Source organism: Bufo gargarizans, chromosome 2, assembly GCF_014858855.1.
Source record: "Bufo gargarizans isolate SCDJY-AF-19 chromosome 2, ASM1485885v1, whole genome shotgun sequence".
NCBI lineage: Eukaryota > Metazoa > Chordata > Amphibia > Anura > Bufonidae > Bufo > Bufo gargarizans.
The window spans coordinates 530,381,844-530,395,988 of NC_058081.1; the positions used below are offsets into that span (position 1 = coordinate 530,381,844).

At 45.6% G+C, this 14,145-nt stretch overlaps 1 protein-coding gene across 9 annotated transcripts in view; it reads right to left on the reverse strand.

Annotated features, from left to right (window-relative positions):
• Positions 1–13,803, reverse strand: part of PLEKHA5 (pleckstrin homology domain containing A5) — a 90,636-nt gene extending 76,833 nt beyond the window's left edge. For 7 of the 9 annotated variants that reach the window (XM_044281498.1, XM_044281496.1, XM_044281494.1 and 4 more), the window contains exons 1-3: positions 13,666–13,803; positions 13,493–13,569; positions 7,085–7,142 (exon numbers count right to left, since the gene is read on the reverse strand). In XM_044281498.1, the coding sequence (XP_044137433.1) occupies positions 7,085–7,142; positions 13,493–13,569; positions 13,666–13,757 (227 nt within the window). In that variant the 5' untranslated portion in view covers positions 13,758–13,803. Of the gene's footprint in view, positions 1–2,834; positions 3,191–7,084; positions 7,143–13,418; positions 13,570–13,665 lie in introns of those variants that run through there. The other 2 variants (XM_044281502.1, XM_044281495.1) reach the window with 2 other exon arrangements.
• Positions 13,804–14,145: the final 342 nt, after the last annotated feature.

Genomic DNA, 14,145 nt, shown 5'->3' on the forward strand with positions numbered 1-14,145 from the left:
AGTCAGTCAGAGGTGCCTCAGGTTCTCTATACACGGGGTGAGAGTAGAGGATGGAATTTTGGATCAGCAAAGAGGCAAACTATTTAAAGGCAAACTACAGGAAAAGGGGATGCACTAGCACTAATGCATGAGTTCTGCTTAGTGCAATGCCTGGGTGGGTGGGGCATGACAAAGAGACTCAAAAACTAAACTCACGTCATGTCCTCTTCAGGCTCTGCACCAAGATTATCACAGCGCATTAAATTTTTCTGTAGGGTTACTTTAAGAAAATAAGGAAGAAAAATCACAACTCGACAAGCGCAGACCTCAATTTACACTCATCTGTGAGCACAGGGAGCGTGAGATAATCATACTGAAGGACAGCCCCCTCGTGGGAGCACCCGTCCTGTGAGATATCAGCACGTTGTATGTGACATGACAGGGCCTGGGAAAGCAGAATGTGACAAACAGGATGTAAGTATAAAAATATGAAGAATCCCAAATAAAGCCAGATGTCCCGAGTCCGAGAGAGGAGACAGTGGGTACAGCAGTGGGGGAGGGGGTGTAATGTACTGTCACTACAGAAGATATGTTATATGAGGAATGGTCTCTAACTATGGATACAGCACTGAGGAGGGGGCTACATATAACTTGTGTCTCCCTACAGCAGACACAAGTTATATGAGAAATAGTCTATAACTACGGATATTGCACTAAGGGGGGCTCTCAGAGTTAAGGGTCACTACATAAGACATTTCATATGAGGAGTGGTCTATAACTAAGGACACAGCACTTTAGGGATTACAGCTGGCATAGTTCAGCGGCACACAGCCGGCAGCCTACTCCTTCTTCCTCTTCAGGTAAGTGTAGCCTCTCGGCAGATGTTTGACATGTAGAAACATGAAGTGATTGCTCACAGAGATTTTAGCAGGAGCATCCCTGAGTCACGGCTTCCTCCCAGGAGGTGAGTACGACCAGCAAGCGCAGTGAGCACCAGGTGTCAGAGAAAACAGGAAGAACAGGAGAAACCTGTGCCACAGACCTCAACATCTTACTCCAGGACCATATTCACAACTAATAGAGAGAAACATTAATGGAGAGGACTGGGGGGGGCAGGTGAACAATATAAACAGGTGACCAAGGGAGGGAAGCGATACAGACTGGGACAGAACAGAAGGGCCAGCGATACAGGTGGGGACAGGAGAGTAGAGGGGCCAGCGATACAGGTGGGGACAGGAGAGTAGAGGAGGCAGCGATACAGGTGGGGACAGGAGAGTAGAGGAGGCAGCGATACAGGTGGGGACAGGAGAGTAGAGGAGGCAGCGATACAGGTGGGGACAGGAGAGTAGAGGAGGCAGCGATACAGGTGGGGACAGGAGAGTAGAGGAGGCAGCGATACAGGTGGGGACAGGAGAGTAGAGGAGGCAGCGATACAGGTGGGGACAGGAGAGTAGAGGAGGCAGCGATACAGGTGGGGACAGGAGAGTAGAGGAGGCAGCGATACAGGTGGGGACAGGAGAGTAGAGGAGGCAGCGATACAGGTGGGGACAGGAGAGTAGAGGAGGCAGCGATACAGGTGGGGACAGGAGAGTAGAGGAGGCAGCGATACAGGTGGGGACAGGAGAGTAGAGGAGGCAGCGATACAGGTGGGGACAGGAGAGTAGAGGAGGCAGCGATACAGGTGGGGACAGGAGAGTAGAGGAGGCAGCGATACAGGTGGGGACAGGAGAGTAGAGGAGGCAGCGATACAGGTGGGGACAGGAGAGTAGAGGAGGCAGCGATACAGGTGGGGACAGGAGAGTAGAGGAGGCAGCGATACAGGTGGGGACAGGAGAGTAGAGGAGGCAGCGATACAGGTGGGGACAGGAGAGTAGAGGAGGCAGCGATACAGGTGGGGACAGGAGAGTAGAGGAGGCAGCGATACAGGTGGGGACAGGAGAGTAGAGGAGCAAGCGATACAGGTGGGGACAGGAGAGTAGAGGAGCAAGCGATACAGGTGGGGACAGGAGAGTAGAGGAGCAAGCGATACAGATGGGGACAGAAGAATAGAGGGGCCAGTTATACAGATGGGAACAGAGTACAGGGGGCAGCGCTGCTATAATTGTCTGCAGCGGTCATGTGTCGAAACGAGCCACCCCGCAGGCACGGGGCACTGATCGGCTACCATAACAGCCTGGGGCCTCTGAAGGTTCCCAGGCCTGTCATGGTTAAATGCCTATAAAGCCGCGCTCGAGGCATGGCTCAACAGCCAGTGTCTGAGAATTCTATAGACTGCAATAGTATTCTTTTGCAGTGTATGGGATAAGTCCAGTCCCCTAAAAGTAGTAAAAAGGAAAAAAAAAAAAAAAAAAAAAAGTTAAATATATAACAAATTCAAATCGCCCCTTTCCGAATCTTACATATATATATATATATATATAAAAAAAAAAATTATCAAAAAAAATTTATACAGGAATCCCAAAATGCTCAAAAGATTAAAATATACAAATATTTTTCCTGCTGCCGAAGCAATAAAAAAAAAAATCTATGATTCACCATTTTTTGTTCACCCCCCAAAAAAACTAATAAAAGTGATCAAAAAGCCAAATGGCACCAATAAAAAACTAAAGATTGCCCCGCCCAAAAAAGTTATGACTGTCAGAAAATGGCGGCGTAAAGATATATATTTTTTTAAGTATTAAAACAAAATAAAAACTATACAAATTTGCTTTCGCCATACTTTTATTGAACCGCAGAATAAGGAGGTCATGTCATTTTTAGCGCACAGGGAACACTATAATATGAATACATTTCTTAATTTTTTTTATTTAGAGACATTTACAAATGTTAATTTATTTTATGAAATATTATTCATATATTTTATGTTCTATCAATTTAAGGTCTATTGTTATCAAAATAATAAGAAGGGGGTCCATTTGGCAACTGTATTGCATCTTTTTTTTTGCGGATCCATTGCAACAATGCCTATCCTTGTCCACAAAACGAGCAAGAATAGGGCATGTTCTATTTTTTTGCGGGGCTACGGAACGGACATACGGATGTTAATAGTACACGGTGTGCTGTTCGCATTTTTTGTGGACCCATTGAAAGGAATGGTTCCACATCCTATCCGTAATAAAACCAGAACGGACATGGAAACAAAATACGTTTGTGCACGTGAGGCCTTATATTTGGTATCTTCATGCTGCCTCAAGGCCGTTTACTACATTGCCTGAAACAGAACAGGAACACAGTATTAAAGGTGCTGTCCGGCGAATTAGTATTTTTTCAGAGCAGCCTGCATCTGCTATGGAAAGATTCCTACCTGCCCACTCTCCACAGCTCTGGTCCTGCCTGCCGGCTCCCGAGTGTTCATCACCCGGTCCGCGGCTCGTTTAATTCTTCCCTGGCAGGTGCTTAATCATCTGTTCTGCTGCAGCCAGTAACTGTCTTCATCAGTGACGTGTCTCTTGTGGACACATCACCACCGATTCCAGTCACTGGCTGAGATGATCAACCCAATGCCCGAGAGGAAGTAAAGAAGCCATGGGCCGGAAGATGGAGAAACAGGAGCCAATAGCGGGTAAGAATTCATCTTTCCATAGCGGAGGCAGGCTGCGGGCACCTGTGAAGTTAGTTCTTTCCAGACAACCCCTTTAAGGCAAGTACTGATTATAGTAGTTACACTATTTAAAGAGGACCTTTCACTAGAATAAAAAATCTAAAAACTAACTATACAGACATGGAGAGCGGCGCCCAGGGATCTCCCTGCACTTACTGTTATCCCTGGGCGCCGCTCCGTTCTCCCGGTATAGCCTCCGGTATCTTCATATGTTAGGCTCCGCCCAGTTGAACCTGCCGGCGTCTCCTACTCCCAGGCTGTAGCGCTGGCCAATCGCAGCGCTCAGCTCATAGCCTGAGAGAAAAAAAAGCCCCTCAGGCTATGAGATGAGCACTGCGATTGGCCAGCGCTGCAGCCTGGGAGAAGGAGACGCCGGCAGGTTCAACTGGGTGGAGCCTAACTATGAAGATAACGGAGGCTATACCGGGAGAACGGAGCGGAGCCCAGGTATAATAATAAGTGCAGGGAGATCCCTGGGCGCTGCTCTCCATGTCTGTATAGTTAGTTTAGATTTTTTATTCTAGTGAAAGGTCCTCTTTAAAGGTTTCTTTTTATTCCCATATAGACTTGCAAATGGCTCTCTGCGTCTCCAGGACATACATATATAGCTTTTCTATCTTTGAGGACAAATTCATGCATTTCTTAAAATTATTAAGTGTATAACAGTGCTTCTAGTCACTAAGTGGATAGCACATTGCCTATTGACTTACAGGAGTTTAGAAAACTTCAAGAATTTCAGAAATCCCATTCCAATAAATATTGTTCAAGTTCTAAGCAGCCTGATTACTTACATGATAGTAAGTAAAAAGCCCAATATTAGCATTTCACTACAGTAAACTTATTATTGGCCATTTATGAAGGAGCTGGAGTCGGAGTATGATAAAATGCCAGTCAGAATTTGGGCTTACCATCTGCACAGCCATGATTCAGTTGATTGGACATAACTTGGAAAGATACACTCCTGTCTATATGAGGTCTCACAACGGAAAATGCATATCAGAGCAAAAACCAAGCCATGAGAGGAAAGAACTGCCTGTAGAGCTCAGAGACAGGATTGTGTGGATGCACAGATCTGGAGAAGGGTTTAAAAACATTTTTGTGGCACTCAAAGTTCCCAAAAGCATAGAGGCCTCCATAATTCTTAAAGAGGACCTTTCATGGGTCCAAACATTATAAACCATCAGGATACGTAGGGCATAGTGCAGGGATCTAACTGCACTTACTATTTTTTCTGGGTGGCGATCTGTTCGCCCGCTGTGGCCCCCGTTGTATTCTCCCGCCTGGTATGCTAATTTTAGCATTGGGGCAATGAGGAGGAGACTGAGTCTTTCTATGTGGGAGAAAAAAAATAAAAAAATAAAACTCACCTTCTCCCTAGCTGTGACGCTCTCCGGAACAGGTACGGACCTATTCATTTTCAATGGGGCCAGAATGTACTGTCCACATTTGTGTATCCGCACTACTGTTCCGCAAAAAAAATAAAATAGAAAGTCCTATTCTTGTCTGTGATTTCGGACAAGAAAAGGCATTTTCTATGAAAGTGCCTGTGATGTGCGGTCCGCAAAATGCGTAATGCACATTGCTGGTGTCCGTGTTTTGCGGATCCGCAAAACACATGTGATGTGTGAATGGACCCTAAGGATTCTCAGACTGTGTTCAACCAGATCCCCTGGTCATGCTGGGGGGGGCCTGGGACAAGGAGACTGGGTCTGAATACTTGTTTTTCCTTTTCAATAAATTAGGAAGGATTTTGAACATTCTGTTTTGTACTTTGTCATAATGGGGTAACCACTTCAGAATGATGGGGAAAACTCTTAATTTTATTTAGCACAAGGGCGAAACATAAAATGTGAAAAACTTTAAGGATCTGAAAAGTTTCCAATGCATAAAGCATTAGCTGAACAACTTCCCTTCTTTCCAGCATCTCAGCACATCCAGCGCTGACCTGTCATAGGAGTGCGACCGCCACAGATCTGCTGCTAACTGCGCCCAGATGAATCACAGCTGGCACCGTATTTTAGGACACTGTCCAGATGTCATAAAAGCACCGTCAGGCCCTGACAACAAGCGACGGATTTACTGCAACATGGCAAGAACCTTAAAGGGCCAGCCCCATCATTTAAGCATAATCACAGTGTAACACATACTGCAATTAGTAGTTTGTGCTTCAATGTTTAAGAATTTCCACGCTTGCTGTCAGTAAACAAGGCTGCAATCATATCCTATGAAGCCCTGTTTATAAGGGCGCATGAACGTATGTATTTTGCGGTCTGCAAATTATATGGATGACATCCTTGTGACATATGTGTTGTATCCCTTTTTTTTCTTCTGCGGATCAATTGTAACAATGCATATTCTTGTGCGCAAAATGGACAAGAATAGGACATATTCTATCTTTTTTGTGGAACGGATGTACGGATGCGGACAGCATATGGTGTGCTATTCAGATTCTTTGCGGACCCATTGAAATGAATAGGTCTGCATCCAATTCGCAAAAAAAATGCAGATCGGATGCAGACCAAATGAATGGAGCCTAATGCTAAGGTACTCTAAAGTACAGAAGATGATACAATCTGGATACACTACTGGAATAGCAAATAACAGCCCTCAGCTGTAAGGCCACATGCACATTAGTGTATGGTCGACCAAAGCCGCCGTTTTCAGTAGGACCAGCCAACCATCTAATGTATATGGAGAGCTCCCAACTACCGATAGACGATGTCGGAGGAGACAAGAAATGGGAACATTTTTCTGCCAGATCCTTATTTTCCCAGGAAATAAGCCACCACCGGAGGTGTCTAGCAGAGGTTTTTTCCTTTCTCCCCCATTGAAAACCACATACAAGTCAAACCAAAGGTGGATGTGGACTGGGAGACAACTGTCGGGCAACTTTAAAGCAGGGCCTGGTCAAAGTAAATGGTGAGGTGACTATTCCCAACATGTGCTTGTGCCTGAAAACTCGCAAGTCAACCAGTGGGTGGTACATAAGTCAGACAGTCTAAATGTCCACCAGATATATGATCCAGCATCAGCCACTGTCTGTAAGGTGCTGAACGGACAGCACCAGGACTGAAAACTGACCCATTAGGCGGGTTTCACATGGCCGTGTGCGGTCAGTTCAGCTCAAAAGGATAGCAGATGGTCTGGGATAAGTGACCATACTTGGCCACCATCCATGTACAGTTCGTTTGTGACTGATGCTTCGCTAGGAGATGCTAGGTGTGAATTAATTCTTCAGTTTTATTCACTGACATGAAAGAAGGATGACATACCAATGTGACAAAGATGGTAAAGGCAGATAAACTGAACACAGTCAAAGACTATCCAGATTCAGCGAGGTAGGAAAATCATCAGTTTTCCACGGACAGAGCTTGGGCCAGTTTTACATCGTTTGTCTAAATAAGACGGGATTAGCAAAATCTGCCCCACAGTCTATTAGAAAGTTTCAAAACTAAACAAAGAAGACACCGGCCCTTTAAATAAACCACTACAGACAGCACTCACTTGATGTAGTATCGGGCACCTTCAAACGTGTACGCCTCCTCCCAGCCGGTAGGTAAATCTGAAAAAGAATACAGAGACTATCAGCGGGATGTTCTGGGGTCTGGAGTACGCAGGACTAAAACTGTGGAATGTGGGGGTATGGTCAGCCCCCTGAGGCTGTGCACCCCTAGAATCACAGATCTGCCTCTTGCTGGTTTCCTGCACTGGCAGCTCCTTGTTATTTATAGTGGAGGCAAACGTGCCATCTGGATCACCAACAAACACTATCCACAGAGATATGAGCAAGCAGACAGGGGCCAATGGTGCTGGCAGACTGCGCCAGTCTACACAGACAGCTCATTCCCACACTGTAACAGACAGTGCGATGCTCACATTGGCAAGAAACCCGGACAGGCCCAGCGGAGAGCGTGAGCCGAGACCTGGAGCTCAGCCAGACAGAAGGATCCTGCAGAACATCGCAGAACCCAGTAAATATTTACAACGGTCTGTGTGAGGGCACAGGGGCCTGCACAACATCACATTCACCACCACTACTGTATACACAGCCACCATCTCTTTCCTGGGGGGTCCACACATCACATTTCCCTACATGGGCCTCACGTATCAAACCAGCCAATCACATCGCTGCTCTCATTAGACAACTGGAAAAGTAAAAGCTACAGTCCTATTGCTTGCTTCCGCCACACGTTCGAAGCTGAGGACCACCTAGTGAAAATTCGGAGTATATAGCAGTGACACAAAGGTAAGGCTACTTTTACATCTGCACTTTCCCTTTCCGCTATTGAGATGCGTCATAGGATCTCAATAGCGGAGACAAACGCTTCAGTTTTGTCCCCATTCATTGTCAATGGGGACAAAACGGAACTGAACGAAACGGAGTGCTCCAGAACGCGTTCCGTTCCGTTTGGCTGCATCCCCATTGCGGACAGAATAACGCTGCAAGCAGAGTTTTTCTGTACGCAATGTGGTGCGGAGCAAAACACACAATGTAAGTCAATGGTGGCAGATCCGTTTTCTGAGACACAAAAGAAAACGGATCTGTTCCCCACTGACTTAGTGGTTTTAGAGACGGATCCGTCATGGCTATTTTAGAGTTAATACAACCGGATCCGTTCAGAACGGATGCAGACGGTTGTATTATCAGAACGAAGCGTTTCCGCTGATAGATGACGGATCCAGCGAAAACGCTGGTGTGAAAGTAGCCTAAGAGGCAGACACGTTAGTTTTGATCCAAAGAGTAAAGGAACAACCACGAAGACAGCATGCAACCCCCGTCCACCAGCGTATTACAGAGCGGGAGCGCATCTGCACAGTAGATAGAAAAAATAAATCTCTAAAAAGGTACCCAAGCGCCATCAAGGCCCAATCCGTTCTAAATGACTGTATATATATTATGTAATCAGTGTGCAGCATACAGCAGCATTATTACTACTCCGTCCGTGGTAAAGTAACAAATAACATTGTACTGGGTTAGCCAGTAAATAGGAGATTCCTGCAAGCTTTCCATACACAGGCCTGAGGACCAGAGCAGCGGTCTCAGGAGCGAGCCATCTTGGCATCTTTCAGTTAGCCATTAAAAGGTATCAACCCCCTAGTAATCTCATCACTGGTGATATTACTATTCATAGATTGTAAGCTCTTGCGAGCAGGGCCCTCCTTCCTCTTATTGACTGGTCTGTTGCCATGTTATTTATGACTGTGTATACATGAACCCCTGAACTATAAAAAGCGCTGCGGAATATGTTGGCGCTATTATTATTCCATCAGAGCACAACACTATTAGTCAGTGGACGTCACTAATAATAATATCCCGTCAGTGTACGAAACTACTAGTACTATTCCATCAGTGGACGTCACCAATAATATTCAGTCAGCATATGTCACTATTAGTATTATTCAGTCAGTGTACGACATTATTAGTACTATTCCGTCACTGTACATCACTATAAGTACCATTCCTTCAGTTTACAACACTGCTAGTAATACTCCTTCAGTGTACTTCATTATTAATATTCCATCAGTTTACATCACTCTCAGTACTGCTTACGCTGGGTTCAGACCTGAGCATTCGCGATGGAGCGCTCTGTATGCGCAATTGTACCGGCGTTTGCAATCACGCATACAGAGACAAGCGAACGCCCATTGTCGCGCGTTCCCGAAAGTCTATGTACGGGAACGCGCGACAAGACGCCCCAAAGAAGCTCATGTATTTCTTGGGGCGTCGGGCGTTTTACAGCGCGATCGTACGCGCTGTAAAACGCCCAGGTGAGAACCATGCCGATAGGGAAGCATTGGTTTCTCCTTGTTGAGCGTTTTACAACGCGTAGGAACGAGCTGTAAAACGCTCAGGTGTGAACCCAGCCTTAGTCAGTGTGCGACCTTATTAGTATTATTACATCAGCATACGTCATATCAGTACTGTTCCATCAGTGTACAATACTATTAGTACTATTCCTTCAGTCTACGTCACTATTAGAATTGTTCCGTCAATGTATGACACTATTCGTGCTATTCTGTAAGCACATAACACTATTCACATTGTTCTGTCAGTGTAGAACACTATTAGTACCATTCAGTCAGTATGTGTTATTATTAGTACTGTTCCGTCAGTGTATAACACTATTAGCACTATTCCTTCAGTGTACATCACTATTAAGCCTCGTACAGACGTCCGTGGAACACAGTCTGTGAGGTACCGGACTGGCATTGCAGGAGCGCACGGCATCATAGCAACCAATGATTGTGTGCTCTCCTGCAATGTCAGTCCGGTATCTCAAGGCTGCATGAGGCTTTAGTACTGTTCCGTCAGTGTACAACGCTATTTGTACTGTTCCGTCAGTGTACAGCACTTTTAGTACTATTCCTTCAGTATATGTCACTATTAGTATTGTTCCGTCAGTGTACGACACTATTAGTACTATTCTATTAGGCTACTTTCACACTTGTGTTGTTAATTGAGATCCGGCTGGAATTAAACAGATCTGTGTTGATTTTGCACATCTGTTCCGTTAGCATGCGGTTGTGTGAAATCAAAAAGGAAAAAAACGGATCCGTCACTATAAGTATGCTTTCACACTAGCATTTCTATTTTCCGGTATTGAGATCCATTTTAGGGGCTCAACACCAGAGAAAAACACTTCCGTTTTGTCCCCATTCATTGTCAATGGGGACAAAACTGAACTGTACAGAACGGAGTGCTCCAAAATGCATTTTGCTCCGTTTGGTTGTGTTCCCAGACCAGACAGCAAATCACAGCTTGCTGGGATGCGGAGCAAGACGGATCCGGCATGACCCACAATACAAGTCAATGGTGACACAATAGAAAACAGATCCATCCCCCATTGACTTTCAATGGAGTTCATGACGGATCCGTCTTGGCTATGTTAAAGATAATACAACCAGATCCGTTCATAACGGATGCAGACGGTTGTATTATCAGTAACGGAAGCGTTGTTACTGAGCCCTGCCGGATCCGGCAGAAACGCTAGTGTAAAAGTAGCCTTATTCCGTCAGTGGAAGTCACTGCATGGCGGTATAATACTAGGATCACATGTGCGGTGTAATTACTGTTTATCTGTTCCAGTTTAGGAACAGAAAAAAGAAATTTGAAGTATGGCTACAGCGTGTACATGTATGAGGCCTGTATTCTGTACACCGTAAAGACACAACTGGCTGGTACATATAATAGAGTATATATACAGCACATATTAATATAGACAACTGCATTATGGGTGTACACAGTATATACACATGTGCGGGGGCACACAGTTATATAGAGAGCTGTACTATGACTGTACACAGTATATACACACGTGAGGGGGCACACAGTTATATAGAGAGCTGTACTATGACTGTACACAGTATATACACATGTGCGGGGGCACACAGTTATATATAGAGCTGTACTATGACTGTACACAGTATATACACATGTGCGGGGGCACACAGTTATATAGAGAGCTGTACTATGACTGTACACAGTATATACACACGTGAGGGGGCACACAGTTATATAGAGAGCTGTACTATGACTGTACACAGTATATACACACGTGAGGGGGCACACAGTTATATAGAGAGCTTTACTATGACTGTACACAGTATATACACACGTGCGGGGGCACACAGTTATATAGAGAGCTGTACTATGACTGTACACAGTATATACACATGTGAGGGGCACACAGTTATATAGAGAGCTGTACTATGACTGTACACAGTATATACACACGTGCGGGGGCACACAGTTATATAGAGAGCTCTACTATGACTGTACACAGTATATACACACGTGAGGGGGCACACAGTTATATAGAGAGCTGTACTATGACTGTACACAGTATATACACATGTGAGGGGCACACAGTTATATAGAGAGCTGTACTATGACTGTACACAGTATATACACATGTGAGGGGCACACAGTTATATAGAGAGCTGTACTATGACTGTACACAGTATATACACATGTGAGGGGGCACACAGTTATATAGAGAGCTCTACTATGACTGTACACAGTATATACACACGTGAGGGGGCACACAGTTATATAGAGAGCTTTACTATGACTGTACACAGTATATACACACGTGCGGGGGCACACAGTTATATAGAGAGCTGTACTATGACTGTACACAGTATATACACACGTGAGGGGGCACAGTTATATAGAGAGCTGTACTATGACTGTACACAGTAGATATACATTGGGGGGCAAACATACACACAGTAGTAATATGACTGCACACAGTAATATACATTAGAGGGGGCACTAATTTACATACACCAGTAATACGACTGCACACAGTAATATACATTAGAGGGGGCACACATTCACACACAGTAATATACATTAGAGGGGGGCACACATTCACACACAGTAATATACATTAGAGGGGGGCACACATTCACACACAGTAATATACATTAGAGGGGGGCACACATTCACACACAGTAATATACATTAGAGGGGGGCACACATTCACACACAGTAATATACATTAGAGGGGGGCACACATTCACACACAGTAATATACATTAGAGGGGGGCACACATTCACACACAGTAATATACATTAGAGGGGGGCACACATTCACACAGTAATATACATTAGAGGGGGGCACACATTCACACAGTAATATACATTAGAGGGGGGCACACATTCGCACACAGTAGTAATATGACTGCACACAGTAATATACATAGAGGGGCACACATTAATATACATAGGGGGGCACAAATTTGCACACAGTAATATACATAGAGGGGCACAGTAGTAATATGATTGCACACAGGAATATACATTAGAGGGGGCACACATTCACACACAGTAATATACATTAGAGGGGGGCACACATTCACACACAGTAATATACATTAGAGGGGGGCACACATTCACACACAGTAATATACATTAGAGGGGGGCACACATTCACACACAGTAATATACATTAGAGGGGGGCACACAGTAGTAATATGACTGCACACAGTAATATACATAGGGGTGCACACAGTAGTAATATGACTGCACACAGTAATATACATAGGGGGCACACAGTAGTAATATGACTGCACACAGTAATATACATAGGGGTGCACACAGTAGTAATATGACTGCACACAGTAATATACATAGGGGTGCACACAGTAGTAATATGACTGCACACAGTAATATACATAGGGGGCACACAGTAGTAATATGACTGCACACAGTAATATACATTAGAGGGGGGCACACATTCACACAGTAATATACATTAGAGGGGGCACACATTCACACACAGTAATATACATTAGAGGGGGGCACACATTCACACAGTAATATACATTAGAGGGGGGCACACATTCACACAGTAATATACATTAGAGGGGGGCACACATTCACACAGTAATATACATTAGAGGGGGGCACACATTCACGCAGTAATATACATTAGAGGGGGGCACACATTCACACAGTAATATACATTAGAGGGGGGCACACATTCACACAGTAATATACATTAGAGGGGGGCACACATTCACACAGTAATATACATTAGAGGGGGGCACACATTCACACAGTAATATACATTAGAGGGGGGCACACATTCACACAGTAATATACATTAGAGGGGGGCACACATTCACGCAGTAATATACATTAGAGGGGGGCACACATTCACACAGTAATATACATTAGAGGGGGGCACACATTCACACAGTAATATACATTAGAGGGGGGCACACATTCACACAGTAATATACATTAGAGGGGGGCACACATTCACACAGTAATATACATTAGAGGGGGGCACACAGTAGTAATATGACTGCACGCAGCAGTTACACGTACTGTAGATGGGGTGTGCATACATAATGGCAGGGGTGTGAGGATTTCTCATGTGTGCCACCTGCAGATGCACTGACCTGGGGTCTTCCTGTGTCCGGTCAGCACGGTCTCCCCGGTCACCGGGTGCAGCCAGGTTGTGCTCTTGGCTTCCTCACTGTGGGGAGAGCAGACACATGGATATGAGACAGACGTGACATTTTTGTGAGATGTGTGTGACACAGGTGTGGCCCCCCCCAGGCCCCGCGGTTACTTGATAAAGAAGACTCGGCCGGCCGCGGTGATCCCGTAGCCCCACGCCCAGGGCAGGGAGCTGACCCAGTCCAAGCTCGGATCCGCCGCCATGTCTGTCACGGAGCGGGCACGCGCACAGCCTGCTGGGATGAACCGCGCCGCGCGCTCCTGCTCACTGGCAGTAGCCAGCCAATCACAGAGCAGCGTCGCGAGGGCGAGCACCGTAACCACTCCCCCATCGAGTGCCCACCTTCCCGCTATCCTGAGGTGACAGATCCGTGAGAGGAGGGTGCGGGGGTCGTGATGTGACTCTTTGATAGCACCCGCACTTCAGTCCAGGTGGCAGTGCTGTGAGTGGGAATAAGGGGGCTGTGATTGACCCGGATACCAGTCACGTCAGTGTAAAAGTCCTGAGGTGGCGCGGGGGCCGTGTTCTGAGCCCCACGTCACCCACTCCCGACTATTCATATGATGGAGGCCGGTCCTTGGCAGAGGTAGA